Source organism: Equus caballus, chromosome 3 (assembly GCF_041296265.1).
Source record: "Equus caballus isolate H_3958 breed thoroughbred chromosome 3, TB-T2T, whole genome shotgun sequence".
Taxonomy (NCBI): Eukaryota; Metazoa; Chordata; class Mammalia; order Perissodactyla; family Equidae; genus Equus; species Equus caballus.
The window spans coordinates 934,438-950,970 of record NC_091686.1 but is presented as its reverse complement, the minus strand read 5'-3'; the positions used below and the strand labels follow the sequence as shown (position 1 = coordinate 950,970).

At 36.7% G+C, this 16,533-nt stretch overlaps 1 protein-coding gene across 42 annotated transcripts in view; it reads right to left on the bottom strand.

The window, feature by feature from the left end:
• PHKB (phosphorylase kinase regulatory subunit beta) overlaps nucleotides 1-16,533 on the bottom strand; it is a 218,842-nt gene that overhangs the window by 146,273 nt on the left and 56,036 nt on the right. For all 42 annotated transcript variants that reach the window (XM_005608231.4, XM_005608232.4, XM_070261699.1 and 39 more), the window contains 1 exon segment: nucleotides 4,200-4,315. In XM_005608231.4, the coding sequence (XP_005608288.3) occupies nucleotides 4,200-4,315 (116 nt within the window).

Below are 16,533 nucleotides of genomic sequence, written 5' to 3'. Positions count from 1 at the left end.
AAAATCAGATTTAAATTGTCTTTGTTTCTATAGTCTTCTTTACACTGCAAATACAAGATTTAACAAAGTAAAAAAGGAAATTATGCTGTTAAATGGAAAGTTCTATTTAGGAGTTAACATTTCAGAAACTTTTCTTTCCATTTGAGCATATAGCCACATTACTAAGTTATTAAGTACCATTTTCCTTTTTGCTTCCCAAGAGCCAAAAAACTCAAAGTTAGGCTTGGCATTCAATTCACAGTTTATAGAAGACTCATCTCTCCTCAAAAACAAAGAGTTTTGGTTTACAGGTAGTCCCAAGGTGTATGAATATCCTTACACAAATGAGGAAGGGGAAATATAAAGACTAAAATACTTTAATTAAACTTGGAGCAGCTGAGAAGACTACTTGAATACGTAATTTTGGGAGTTAAGAATTAGTGCTACAATAAATAGGTACCAAAAGGATATATGGAGGAAAATGTAATTAAATCAAATAATATAGGATTTTAAAATATACTGGCATTTATTAAAAGACTTAGAGACTGAACATTGTCCTGAAAGAGGACAATTATCTGACAGTTCCAGACACCCTGGGAGAAACTGAAACGAGCGTGTTGCTTGAGGAAAGTCAAGTCAACAGAAAAATCAGCAGAACAGGGAACACTTGCTCAGGAAACATTTCAAGAAAATCACAGTGAGCTTAGAGCAACAGATCCTTTCACTACAGCCCTGAAAAGCATGAGGCTGCTGCTAGAATTGGGCTCAGATAAATGTAATGAGATCATCTTTCAGAAAAAAAATTCTAAGACTTATCTAAGAAATACTAAATAATTCAAAAACTTGGACTAAAAGGGATACCAGCAAACTTGGGGCTGAAAAGGGCAGATCAACAAGGTCTGACCAAAGCATTAAGCTGAATCAAGCTGTACTGAGTACTAAACAAAGATACCCTTGAAACTTACCACAGTTTCACAGAGAGCATACACCCTACTGTTCTTTCAAACTTTAGAATAACTTTTTAAGACTCTAAAATACAATGTGAGGGGGCCCTGGCCCTCTGGCTGAGTTGGTAAGTTCGTGTACTCCTCTTCAGCAGCCCAGGGTTCTCCACTTCGGAACCCGGCACAGACCTACACAACCCTCACCAAGCCACGCTGTGGTGGCGTCCCACATAGAAGAACTAGAATGACTTATAACCAGGATATACAACTATGTCCTGGGGCTTTGGGGAGAAGAAGAAAATTCAGCATGAAAGAGTAGAAACTTTCCACTTTCAGCGGTTGGATTTGGAGGCCAACCACCTGGAATCTAGTTCCAGTTCTACCACCTACTGGCTTGTATCATTTAAGGGCAGGGTTGGGGGGAGAGCACTAAACCTTCTAAACCTTAGTTTCCTCCGGTATAAAGGGCAATGATGTTCCCTGCTTGACCTAAATAAAATTTATTCTGTAACTGTACAGTGCCACAGACTGCAATTATTGCAGGGCCACTGAGCATGGATGCTGAAAAGGGAGCCTCTGACCTCAGAATACTATGTGTGTGTTTTGGGGGACCCGGGTGGGAATCTTCTTTGATCAAGTTGCAGCTTAGAAGGGATGTGCCCAGTGTGGTAAGGGAAGAAAGGGACATTCACCAAGCCAGTTACTTTGGCCAAAGCCCTAGTGAGCACCAAGGCAACAGTCAGAGTGTACTCTGTCCCTTCTCTGACTCCTGCTAAGCAGGACTGCATAGTATAGAAATAGAAGGAGAATGGCAAAGAACGTCAAGAAGGCAAACGGCGTACTTATAGCAAGTACTTATAGCAAGAATTATTGTACACTACTTCAGGCTGTCTGAAATTATGAGAACAGCTTAAAGATGTAACAAGGATACTGCATTAAGCAATAAAGATCAGATCCAACTAGGCACAGATAGTTCTGGGATGTCTTACAGCAGCAATAGATTAAAAGGTGTGACTTAATCCCTCACTGGTAGCAGCTCTACATTCTACTCCCCAGGCCTAAGCAAAGAAAGATACTGGCCTCCCACCACCACTGCTATCACTGTGCCCATGAGCGCCGAGTCCTGCTGCAGTTTCAAAACAGACTCCTTTGGCACCAGAGGTGACAGACCCAAAAAGGCTTGTGGAGATCTGAGCTCAGAAACATTTGAAAAAAAAAATGTTTAAAATTCTTTTGGGGAATTGTAAAGTGTTATACCATGGAAAACTAGAAGATCAATGTTAAATGTATAAAACCCATCATCCAAATCTAAACGGCAAATTTCATTTCCCATCCATTTGAATATAACTGATCTGCTACAATTAAGATTAATTTTGCATGCAAAAGGTAGCAAAAAACTTCATATCCTCCAAGCCTTGAAATAAAATCCTTAATGATTCAATCTAAAGATTAGCATCTTAGTTACAAGAAAACAACTTGGAGACTCTGTTTTTTTCACTAGAAACCTTCCAACACCTTAACTTTCTAGCATTAATGGTATCTTTTACCCAAGGCTCATTCTGAGTTTAACACAGTTTTTATAAACAGAAAAACCCCTACTCCAAATATTTCATACTGAAAATAATGTCAGTGGGATAACAGTGGCATATATTAAATGGTTATTAAAAAGCAGATAAGAGGGGTTGGCCCCACGGCCTAAGTTAAGTTTGGCACACTCCACTTCAGCAGCCCAGGTTTGGATCCCGGAGTGGACCTACACCACTCAGTGGCAGCCAGGCTGTGGCAGTGACCCAGTGACCCACATACAAAATACAGGAAGACTGGCATAGATGTTAGCTCAGGGTGAATCTTCCACAGCAAAAAAAAAAAAAAAAAAAAGCAGTTAAGAGGTCTGATAAATCAGAAATGCTGAAAAGGTAAAATCACCTTTTCTAATCAAATCCACTTTCTTTCTTGTAATTTGACTGATAACTTGGAATCTTGAGAATGTAATTTGGATGATGGCTGAAATATAACATTATCTTCCTATTTTTAATATTTGTCAGAATTTGTTTAATGTCTGCTCTGAACTTTCCCACAAATTATTTCTCCACTTCACTGACTGCTACTGTTCTGCTGTGTATTATAAAAATGCCTCATATGAATCATAAAACTTATAGAAAAATGTTTGTATTTTAGTTAACCAGAGTTAACCAAAAAGTCCTTTTTGTTTCAAGCTTTGTTATCAAAATAGTCTTAAAGAGTACATTTGTATCCTAGTGCTTACTTATGCCAGGTATTCAAATGCTTTACAGAAATATTAACTCAATCATTATAACAACATTATAAAGTAGAAACTATCATCTTCATTTTATAGATGAAGAAACTGAAGCATAGAAAGGATACATAGCTAGTGATCTGGAGCCAGTTTTTCGTTTACATAACAACTAAATTGGCCTAATTTTTTGTGTGTGATTAGTTCTTCTATCCAAAAAAGTAGAGAAGTGTAGATTCCTCTTAACCAGTGTTTTCTAAACTGTTTCTCCACTTCATTTAAGTCTCAACGACCTAAACTGACCTATAGGTAATCACCTTTAAATTCTTAAATCTTTTAGTGTGAAATAGATAAGACTAATTGAGCTACACTGTTTAGTTAAAAGATCACCTCCTGGGCAAAAACTTAGAATATCTGAAAGGTGCAATTAGTCACTAAAGCTGTTTCCCTAACCCTAAGGAGTAAAGGAAAGTGATAAACTACTAACATCAGTCATCAACTATTGCTGTTTATTCAAACCCCCTAAACCACAGCTCAAGATGTTGACCACACCTCTTACAGAAAACAATGAATGTTGCGTCTTATAGGAAGGGTATAAGTATCTCTGAATAGGAGAAAAATCAGCTCTATAACTTGGAAGGGAATTTTACATGCAATGTATATACACTGGTGTTTGGCAATTTTAATGTACTTCATTCTTCAAAGAGCATCACGGTAAAGGGGAAGAAGAAAACCACGTGGCTGAGCAGAAAGTCCAAGCCGTGGACTGGAGGCTGCTGCACGTGGACTGACACCTGGGAGGCTGGGAAGGACACTGTGCCTTTCCTGCATCTGTTTATGGGCACTGAGAGCACACCCTTAGCTTTAATTTTAAGTGAATTTCATCTGCATCATATAGAAAAAAAAAGAGATGAAAATTAACATAGAAACCATAGTTCCAATCTAATACTTCTGATTTTTATTCATATTCAAATTCTACACATTTAAATTTTTAAAAAAACACTCAGAAATCAACAAATTACCTCGAATGTAGCTCTGTGCTGCCATTATTATATTTGCTTCCTCTTTCCCAGACACCAAAGTCAGGCACACGGTAAACTCTTTCTACACAAAATACAAGGTTTTGAATAAAAGAGACCTAAAAGAAAATAAATGAAACATAAGGACACATGCAATAACAGGATCTTTTGATACTGATAAGAATAATTAGATACTATTTGAAATCCAAATACATACTTGCCTACCAGCACTTTTTTACCATGTTGAAACTCTTGTGATTATTACATTACTATGAATATTTTGTTATACCTGGCTTTTCTAATATAAAGCCTAAAATGAGAACCTAATATTATACTGTACAGAAACAAAATTTAAATCCTGTCAATGCTCCAACTATAATACTTCAGTGATATACCTATTACTGTTCACGAGGACTGTGCATCTTAAGAAGTAAGAAAAATATAAAGCACTCTTGATACTGGCTCAACACAAGGTTGACACAGGGAAGCCATATTACAGAAAAGAAACCACATTGTAACTTTGAATGACCGCTGACTAACTAACCCAGCTGGGTAACCACCCTCCAGGAGATCCAACTGCTCTGCGGATTCTATAACCCCCGCTTGTACACATACCTCCCAGCTGCGATAAGACAGTAACTTCGTTATTTTGAGCTCCTTAGGACTGTGATGACCCCCGAACAGAGAGTCTATGCTGACAGCCATCATCAATGACAACTGAAAGATCTAGTGCAGCCATTCCCAGTCTGCAACACCAGAGGGTCAACATTCCTAACTCCCTCCCCTGTAACCCACTGGCCTGTATAACTGCTTCAAGATTCTGTGCCCACTTAAAATGGTTCTTTTGGACATTAGTTGGCCATCTTCCCTCTTGCTGGCAAGCTGTGATAAAATGCCCTTTGTCTGCCACCAACTTGCCTCTTGACGACTGGCTTTTGTCTTGCAGCAAGCAGATCGTGCCCTTTGTGTGGTAACACTGTTTTATATTAGATAATAATATTTCGAATCTAAAATGTCCATATGAAATGTTAAATAAGTCTAAAACTTCAGAGATAAAAAGCTGTTTCTCAGTTCTGTAACAAGCCAGTCCCATGTTGAATCAACCTGGAGTCTTGAGTCTATTACTCCTGGAATCTAATCTTCCTCCTGCCTTTTCGATAGCTATAGGTACCCATTCTTATGACTCAAAGCTTACACTTGGAGGTGGGCTCCCAACACTAGGCCAGGAGTCACAGCTTCCATGTAAAGATTTCAAATACTTGATGAAATTTACACTCTCATAAGGAACTATGGAAAGCAAAGATTATGGTCAGTTCTTATTTAATAAAACTTTATTCATTTTAATGAAGGCAATTTCTTAAGTGGGTTAGGGTCCTGATTACAGGATTTTTAATTTAGTCATCATGTTTGGTTCCATATGACAAATTGAATAAGTCTATCTAGCCTACCCTTCATCTCAAGATCCCTCTCAAGTGGCAATACACATCCCCAACCTCTACCCTACACACACACAATTAATGTAATGTGTATACTTTTAAGATTGAAACAATAACAACACTGAAAACCAAGGTAAGGTTCCATCAGTAGACCAGAAACTTTGAGAAATTACAGAAAGACAGAAAGCAGTAGAAAGAAATTGATCAAGAAAATAGCAGAGGAAACCACAGCCTCTCAAAATGTTTCTTTGTAATCTAGGGTCTCTGGAAAGTCTCTAAGGCCAGAGTCAACATATACATTGATCAAGAGTTGATCAGGGAGGTGTCTACCCAGATTCTCTTACAAATGATCAATAGCTGGGGCACTTGACATCTGACCTTTCCATTATCCATCCCAACAGATATATTTGCCCTTGGGGCCAAGAACAACTCACACACTTCAGTGGATTAAAAAAGCAACTAGGGTGTTGGGGCCTCCCAGAAAAAGAGCCGAACATAACATAATTCCAGGTTTCCACAAAACATGCATGTATCCCACAACTTCTCTAGCCAAGAGTGGAGCAGTACATACCTACAGTAAACTTTTGTTTTTACTTTGAATACTGGTGATGGTCTCCCCAGCTTTCCCAACCTCTTGCTACCTTGCCCATAGACCCTAAGGAAAACCTGCCTGTATAAAAACCCTGGTCCATTTTCAGAAAACCTAGTGTGTTTGGCTTCCATGGTCCATACAGTTATTTAGACTCTATAATACATACAGGACATACACTATACTTTGTTAGGTCTCCAAGTTTAAAGCTTTCAAATGATTCAGATCCTTCTTCCTTTCATGACAAACGTCTCAAGTGTATAACCCATAAACGTCTTTCTTACTCCTCTTAGAAGAACTTTAGGACCAGGGCTAGGCCCAAGTAAGGCAGTCTGGTCACGCTGTATAACTGGTATAATAGGTGACTAAAAAGGTATTTTTGGCTAACAAGCACTGTGGGGAAAACTAAAATAACATTTACATTACAAGTAACTGCACCTGACCTGCTGGGCTATTATCAGAGCCTAACTGAACTGGGGAAGGGAAATACCCAATGCCAGCCAGCTTTAGCCATTCCACAAAAGGAACGGAAATACTCAACTCCAGCCCACCATACCCATCTTGTCCTATCTAAGGGGAGAGAAAAAAAGCTAAGAAACACTTGCAAAGTCCACAGTCCAGACATAAGGTAACTAAAAGACTGAGACCTAATCATAGGACTATAAAATGCTTTGCTTCCCTCCCCATCACACCTCACCACCAGAATACTAAAGGCCTATTGACACCAGTTTCTTTCACTTTGTCATTGTGTCTGGCCATCAAGGCATACAAAAAGGCAAAAAAAACACAATTTGAAGAAACAAAGCAAGCAGAGCACTATACATGGCAGAGATGTTGGAATTACCAGACTTAATTTTTTAAAAAACTATGATTAATACAATAAGGACTCTATTGGGTAAAGTAGACATCATGCAAGAACACACGGTTAATGCAATCAGAGAGTTGGACATCCTAAGGAAGAATCAGAAGAAATGCTAGAGACAAAAAATTGTAACAGAAATTAAAAATGGCTTTGATGGGCTTATTAGTAGACTGCACACAACTGAAGAAAGAATCTTTGAGCTAGAGGATATGTCAACAGAATCCCTGAAAACTGAAAAGCAAAGAGAATGAGGACTAAAAAACCCAGAATAGAATATTCAAGAACTGTGGAACAACCAAAGAAGGTGTAACATACATAATGGGAATACCAAGGGAAAACATAAAGAAAGAAAAGAGAAGAAATATTTAAAATGATAATGTCTGAGAATTTCCCCAAATTAATATCCAACACCAAACCACAGACCTAGGAAGCTCAGATAAAACCAAATATGGTAAGTGCCAAAAAAACTACATCTCAGCATATCATTTTCAAAATATAGAAAATTAAACATAAAGACAAAGTCCAGAAGGAAGTCAGAGGAAAAAATTACCTTACTTGTAGAGAAACGAAGATAAGAATTACATCTGACTTGTTCTCAGAAACCATGCAAGTGAGAGTGGAATAAAATATTTAAAATGTAGAGGAAAACACCGTCAACCTAGAATTCTGTACTCTGTAAAATTATCCTTCAAGAGTGAAGGAGAAATAAACACTTTCTTAGGCAAATAAAAGTTGAGGGAATTTGTTGCCAATAGGCCTGCTCTGCAAGAAATGTTAAAAGTTCTTTAGAGAGAAGGAAAATAATATAAGACAGAAACTAACAGAGCATCAAACTATGTAAGGCAAAAACCAACAGAATTGGAAAGAGAAATAGATGAATACCCTATCAGATTGGAGACTTCAACTCCCCTCTATCAAAAATGAGCAGATTCAGCAGAGAATTAAGAGGACACAGCTGAATTCAACAACACCATTAATCAACTGATATAACTGACATCTATAGACTATTTCACCTGGCAACAGCAGAACACAATATTCTCAAGCTGACACGAAACATTTACCAAGACAGACCACATTCTGGGCCATAAAATATACCTTAACAAATTTAAAAGAATACAAATCACATAATATCTGCTCTCAGACCACAAAATTAAACAAGAAATCAATAACAGAAAGATAACTGGAAAATCCTAAAATAAATAGAGATTAAACAACACACTTCTAAATAACACATGGGTCAAAGAAAAAAACCTCAAGAGTAATGAAAACATATTGAGATAAATGAAATATAACTCTTCAAAATTTGTGGAATGCAGCAAAAGCACTCCACAGCAGGAAATTTATAGCACTGAATGCATATATTAAAAAAGAAGTGAGATCTAAAATCAATAACCTAAGTTTCCAAGTTGGAAACTAGAAAAAGAAGAGCAAATTAAATCCAAAATAAATAGAAGAAAAGAAATAAGAATTAGATAAGAAATCAATGAAATTGAAAACAGAAAATTAATAGAGAAAATCAACACAACCAAAAGCTGGTTCTCTGAAAAGATCAACAAAACTGATAAGCCTTTAGCCAGGCTAACAAAAAAAAAAAAAGGAAAGGACACAAATTACTAATACCAGAAACAAAAGAGAGGACATCACTACAGATCCCATGGAAATTAAAAGTAAATAAAGAAATATTATGAACAACTCTACGCCCACAAATTTGATAGCCTAGATAAAATGGACCAATTCCTTGAAAGATACCATCTGCCAAAAGTCACAAGAAGCAACAATCTGAATAAACCTATATCTATTAAAGAAATTAAATCAATAATTAACGACATTCCAAAACAGAAAACACCAGGCCCAGATGGGTTCACTGATGAATTCTAACAAACATGAAAGGAAGAAATTATACCAGTTCTCTACAATCTCCTTTCAGAGGAAAGAAGCAGAAAGAATACTTCCTAATTCATCCTATGAGGCCAGCATTACCCTAACATAAAAACCAAAGACATTATAAGAAAACTACAGACTAATATCTCTCACGAACATTGATGCATAAATCCTCAACAAAATATTAGCAAATTGAATCCAAGAAAGTATAAAAAGAATTATACACCACAACTAAGTGGAACTGATCCTAGGGATGTAAGGCTGGTTCAACATTAGAAAATCAATTAATATAACCTATCACATCAACAGACTAAAAAAAGAAAAATCACGATCATATTAATAGATGCAGAAAAGCATTTGACATAATCCAACACGTATTCATGATAAAAAGTCTCAGTGAACTAAGAATAAAGAGGAACTTTCTCAACTTGATAAAGACTATCTAGAAAAAATCTATAGCTAAAATCATACTTATGGTGAGAAATTCAACGCTTTCCCACTAAGATCAGGTACAAGGCAAACATGCCCCTCTCACTACTACTTTCCAATATCATACTGAAGGTCCTTGCTAATCCAATAAGGCAAGAAAAAGAAATGAAAGGTAGACATATTGGGAAGGAAGACATAAAACTATCTTTGTTCACAGATTACATGATCATCTATGTAGAAAATCCAAAAAAATCTACAAAATAACTGGAACCAATAAGTGAATATAGCAAGGTGACAATACATGTTTAATATACAAAAGTCAATCATTTTCCTATATACAAACAATGAACAAGTGGAATTTGAAATTAAAAAGAGCACCCCTCAAAATGAAACTTAGGTATAAATCTAACAAAATATATATAAGATCTATATAAGGAAAATTGCAAAACTCTGATGAATGAAATCAAAGAACTAAATAAATGGAGAGATATTTCACATTCATGGATAGGAAGACTCAATAGGGTCAAGATGTCAATTCTTCCCCAACTTGATCTACAGATTCAATACAATCCCAATCAAAATACCAGAAAATTATTTTACAGATATTTACAGACTGATTCTAAAGTCTTTATGGAGAGGCAAAAGACTCTAATAGCCAACTCAATATTGAAGAAAAAGAACATAGTTGGAGGTCTCACACTACCCAACTTCAAGATTTACTAGAAAGCTATGGTAATCAAGACAGTGGTATTGGTAAAAGGACAGACAAATCAATGGAAGAGAAGAGAGAGCCCAGAAATAGACCCCCATAAATACAGTGACCTGATCTTTGACAAAGGACCAAAGGCAGTACAATAGAGTAAAGATAGTCTCTTCAACAAATGGTGCTGGAATAACTGGACATCCACACACACAAAAATGAATCTAGAGAAAGACCTTACTCTCTTTACAAAAATTAACTCATAATGGATCATATTCCTAATCTAAAAGCAAAACTATAACACTCCTAGAAGATAACATAGGAGAAAATCTAGATGACCCTGGGTCTGGTGATGACTTAGATACAACACTAAAGGAACAATTCATGGAAGAAATAATTGATAAGCTGTACTTGAAAAAAATTAAAAACTTCTGCTCTGTAAAAGACAATGTCAAGAGAATGAGAAGACAAGCCACAGATTGGGAGAAAATATTTGCAAAAGATACTCTGATAAAGCACTGTTATCCAAAATGTACAAACACCTTTTAAAACTCAATAATAAGAAAACAATCAACCCAAGTAAAAAATGGACCAAAGATCTTAAGATGCTTAACAAAAGAAGATACACAGATGGCAAATAAGCATATGCCAAAAGATGCTCCAAGTCATGTCATCAGAGAAATGCAAATTAAAACATCATTAAGATACAACTACACACCTATTAGGATGGCCAACATGTAGAACACTGACAACGCCAAAAGCTGACAAGGATGTGGAGCAAGAGGAACTCTCAGTCACTGCTGGTGGGTAGGCAAAATGGTACAGCCACTTTGGAAGATAGTTTGCAGGTTTCTTACAGAACTAAACATACTCTTAACGTATGATCCAGCAATTGCACTCCTTGCTATGTACCCAAAAGAACTGAAAACGTATGTACACATAAAAACCTGCATTCAGATGTTTATAGCAGCTTTATTCATAAATGTCAAAACATGGAAGCAACCAAGATGTCCTTCAGTAGGTAAATGGATAAACAAATTGTGGTACATCCAGACAATGGAATATTATTCAGCAATAAAAGGGAATTAGCTATCAAGCCATGAAGAGTCACGGAGGAACTTTAAATGCTTACCAGTAAGTGAAAGAAGCCAATGTGAAAAGGCTATAACTGTGTGATTCCAACTATATGACACCTGGGAAAGGGAAAATCATGGAGACAGTAAAAAGATCAGCGGTAGCCAGAGATGGGGGGAGACGAATAGGTGGAGCACAGAGGATTGTCAGGGCAGTGAAAATACTTTGCATGATATTATAATGATGGGCATATGTCATTTGACATTTGTCCCAACCCACAGAATAAACAACACCAAGAGTGAACAGTAAGTTAAACTACGGACTTTGGTGATTACGATGCGTCTCTCTAGGTGCATCCTTGTAAACAAATGTAGCCTTCCCTTGAGTGATCTGATAATGCGAGAGATTATGCATGTGCAGGGACAGGGGATATATGAGAAACGTTTCTACCATCCTTGCAATTTTATTGTAAATCTAAAACTGCTCTAAAAAAATAAAGTCTAAAAAAAAAGCATTTACATGTTTGTTACTTTATCCCTTTCCCCATGTAAGCTCCATGAGGGCAGAGACTTTGTTCTGTTCACTGCTATATCCCAAGAAAACAGTGCCTGACATATAGCAGATGCTCAATGAACATTTGCAGCTTGACTTCCACCCTCATCACGCCAGAAACTGTAGTTGTAAAATTTTCCAAAATAACTCTCATACAAGTCTAATCATCCATCCTCATCTACCTGTTCTTAGCCCTATGACGTTTTATATAACTGATCACTTGTTTCTTCTTCAAAGTTCCCATCCCTTTGACTGACACCACATCCTCTACTTGCCTCCTCTTCTTCCTTCCACCCTTACCAGTGGATATTTTACAAAGCTCTGTCTTGTTCTCTCTATACTCATATCTCATGCCTCCAGCAAGCTCATTCACTATCAATATTTTATCCACAGTTAGCAGTATGAGACAGTACAATGTTTACAATACATGTTTACAACACTGTGATTTTTACATCCTAGCCCTGAATACTTATAATTCATACCTTTGTTTCTATACCCAATTATAAAATATTTCCACTTGGATTTCCCATTAAATGCCATGTTCTGATCTCTTTCATGACTTGTAAATACGCCTCAATTGTGTTTTTCTTCATGAGACCAATGGTTTTCCATGCCCTCAGTCTAGAAATCTGGAAATTATCTTTGGTTACTCTGTATCCTTTATCCCCAATATCATTCTGATACCAAGTCCTGTTTCTTGGGTCAAAAAAGTTCCCTGAATCTTGACACAGTAGCACAACTCTCAGGTCTAACATTCAAATTCTTCATAATCTTTCCACCCCATCCTCTTATGTCTTTACATACTTCACAGTCTGACAGGAACCGTAGGTTGCTCATTTTCAACTGAAACGCTTTTCTATGAATCTTCCTTCAGTCCCAGTTCAACTTCGCCCCTTGGTGAAGCCTCTGACTTCTTTCTCTTAACTCAAATTGCATTTACAGCCAAGACCACAGCTCTTAATTTTTTTTTGTTTCATGTTATTTTTTCCCCTACCTCTAATTAGTATATAGGTCTACCATCCCTTATTTGCAATATGAAAAGCCCGCAAACTCTGAAACCAGTTGTTTTTTCTTAACTCATTTGTCAGCAAAACCCAGAATTGACATGAGGTTATCTGCTTTATCTACCCTTTGTGTGAATATGCATGTCTTATGCAAAAATATTAATATGCTGATTATGGGGTTTTGTGCTAACCCTGCTGGGGTTATTACATAAACAAACAGTATATCCTTTGTAAAATCAAAAAACTCTGATATCTAAAACATATCTGGTACCAAAGGTTTCTTTAGACAAGGAATTATAGACCTGTATAACTTCTCTGAACTCAGAAACACGTATTTCTTGTATTATGCACACAAGCAATACCGAGGTTTAGTAAGGGACTGGGCACGTGGGGGAAATATAAGATTGCTATAATTATGAAAATAAAGATCACAACCATTTCCAAGGTCAGGGTATTTTGTGTAATAACTTCAATTCTGACTCTAATTTGTGTGTCCAATGTTGTTAACCCTTTGTTCTATCTTTATACCAATTCCTAATTTGTGTTACTTTGCTTTGAAGACATATATCTTTGAAAGTCACTTTTGGAAAAAAGACCCTAAGGAAAGATTCCTAATCTGAAAGAGCTAGAACCATCAGAATCAATGTTGTCTGCAGTATTTTCTGGATATTTTTAGTTAAATCTATAAAATAATAATTCAAATATCTGAAATAGTTTTAAAGTAGAGTTAAATGCCAATGAAACAATCACATTTTGGGAGATAGTGAATTGGAGTAATACTGTATTAAAAAACAAAATCTTAATGGATTTCATAAACCATGTGTAATAACAAAAACAATGACAAATTAGAGATTAAGAGGATCTCATATTGAATAAACAAATATAATTTTAACTAGTTTATCATAAACTCCAAAGGCAAACAATAATTTAACTCTCTCTCTACATAGAATTGAAAACATCCAGTATAATAAATCAGTGTTAACCAAATAGTACAGTAACCCCTTCTCAATATAACAAAAAGTAATTTTTATCGTATTTTATTAAATTAGTAATAATGAGTACTATGGAATAAATTTCTATTTACTGTTCCTTTCCCATATAGAACATTTCAGGATCTCTTTCCCCATGGTTTCAAAGATATTTGTAAAGTAATTTTGTGCAAATGAAGATAAATGCATATTTGAAGGGCTTTGTTTCCCCTGCATCTGGTATTCACCTAAATGTTTAAGGCTTTTATGATTTCACACACTCTTTAGCAGGACTGAGCCCTACCTTCAGTCAATGGTTGCTAGGGAAGGAAGAAGCTGTGGAGTAGTGTTAATTTACTTCGCAAATACCCTCCCTGATACCCAGGGCAATGTGGTTTTCGTCCTGGCACAATAGCTACCGGCCAAAGCACATGTACCAAACCGCCCACACAGCAACCCCCAGCAATGGATGCAGGCCTGGGCGTGAAGGTGTGTTTCCATCTGGTTCTCTCTCTTTTGCAGTACTTTCAAAGCAAAAGCCTCCATTCTTGCTTTGACTTCTGTTTCCTCTTTCCACTTTTTCTAACCTTTAATTCCTTCTTTTGCTAAGTATCCTCAACAGAAGTGATTCGCAATTCATGTTAACTAGAACCCCAAATTCTCACAGCAAAAAAAGAAAAAAAATGTTAGAGACTAAATTCAAGTATCTTAGAATTTCCTATAACAGTAACTTGATGCTGGGTAGGAGAATCTTGGCAAAAGGCAAGTCAGCTTTCTTTTTTCAAGAGAATAATAAACATTCTAACATACAAATAATACTTTTCCCTTGAATTAGCCTGGGCTCTATGCACTGAACAAAAGGTTAAAGTTCAGAAGAAGAAAGAACTCTACTTTGGGGCATGGATTTTCCAGCAAAATTCTCACTCCTCAAAATCTTCACTCTAACGTACTAGATACGTAAAATTTAGCTATGCAGTTTCTTGATTGCTACAGGGAACTCAGCTGAAGAAGTAAATTTTTTAAATTATGCAACATTACACACATGCAAAAAGTGCAAAAAATAAGTAACAGACACCCATGAACCATCAACTAAATTTAATAAATGTTAACATAGTGCATTCTCTGTTTTAGATCCTATTTTAAAGGCATAAAACAGAAACATCTGAAGCTCTTTTTCCACAACCAAGTTCCCCAGCCCAAGGTAACAACTGACAGAAATGCTTTCTGTCATTCCCATCCACTCCCATTACTTCTTGTCTAATTGCTTTGGCTAGGTCATCTGTACAACATTAAATAAAAGTTGGTATAATCAATATCCTTACCTTGTCCCTGAACTTAAAGTTAAAGGGTCTTCTTATAACATTTCACCATTAAATAGGATATCTGCTGTCGATTTTTGGCAGATACACTTTGTTGTTGTTGTTGGCGCCATCAAGCCAATTCTGACTCCTAGAGACTCTGTGCACAGCAGAGCAGAACCCAGCCCCATCTTTTTGCACCATCCTCTCCTTCCAGTGCTATATCATACCGTGTTGTGCTGTCATTCATAGGGTTTCATGGCAAATTTTTTCAGCAGTGGGTGGCCAGGTCCTTCTTCCTAGTCTGTCTTAGTCTGGAAGCTCTGCTGAAACCTGTCCACCATGGGAGATCCTGCTGGTATTTGAAATACCAGTGGCATAGCTTTCAGCATCACAGCAACATGCAGCCACCACCATGTGACAACTAACAGACAGGTGGTCTGGTTCCCTGACCTGTAAATGAACCTGGGCCACGGCAGCAAGAGCACAAATCATAACCACTAGGCCACCAAGATACTTTTTATTGGGTAAAGAAAATTGCATTTTCTACTTATTTTACAAGAATGTTTTTCAAGAGTAGGTGATGAATTTTTACCAACTATCTCTTCTGCATCTATTGAGATGAACATACGGTTTTTCTACCTTAACTTGCTAATGTGATGAATCAAATTACATGGATTTTTTCATTTTAAATCATCTTTGCATTTCTGGAATTAAACACAACTTGGTTCCAGCACATAATGCTAGTAGATCACCAATATCTACTTTCACTTTCCTTCTTACTAACAAAACACTGATTTTAACTTCACAAGCAGCAGGAGTGATCATGCAACCAACTTCTGGTTGATGATATTAAGCAGAAGTCACTGGGTCAGGCTTCTAGAAACTATTTTTAAAGTCCCTTCTTCTTTCTCAATTCTTACTTACTAGTGTAGACATAATACCTAGAAGAACAGCATCTATATTACGATTATTTGGATAAATGTCCCATGCTAAAGATGGCAGAGTAGGAGAAAAGGAGTCTATATCCTCAATGACACCCAATGATCAGACACTGTTAAAGCCCAGGACTTTGAAACTCCATGAAGAAGAAATAACACTTTTAAATATCTACGCACTCAACAAAGGAGCACCAAAGTCCATAAAGCAACTATTAACAAATCTAAAAGGAGATATTAATAACAACACAATAATAGTAGGCAACCTCAACACTCCACTCACATCAAGGGAGAGACCATCCAGACAGAAAATCAATAGGGAAACAACAGAATTAAATAAAAGGCGAGACCATTTGGACTTAACAGACATATACAGAACAATCCATCCGAAGAACAGCAGAATGCGTATTCTTCTCACGTATGCCCGGTACACTCTCAAGGATACACCATATGCTGAGAAACAAAGCAAGCCTCAATACATTTAAGATGATTCAAATAATAACAAGCATCTTTTCCAATCACAATGCTACAAAGGTAGAAATTAACTACAAGGAAAAAGCTGAGGGAGGGACAAAGATGTGGAGACTAAACAACATGCTGTTGAAC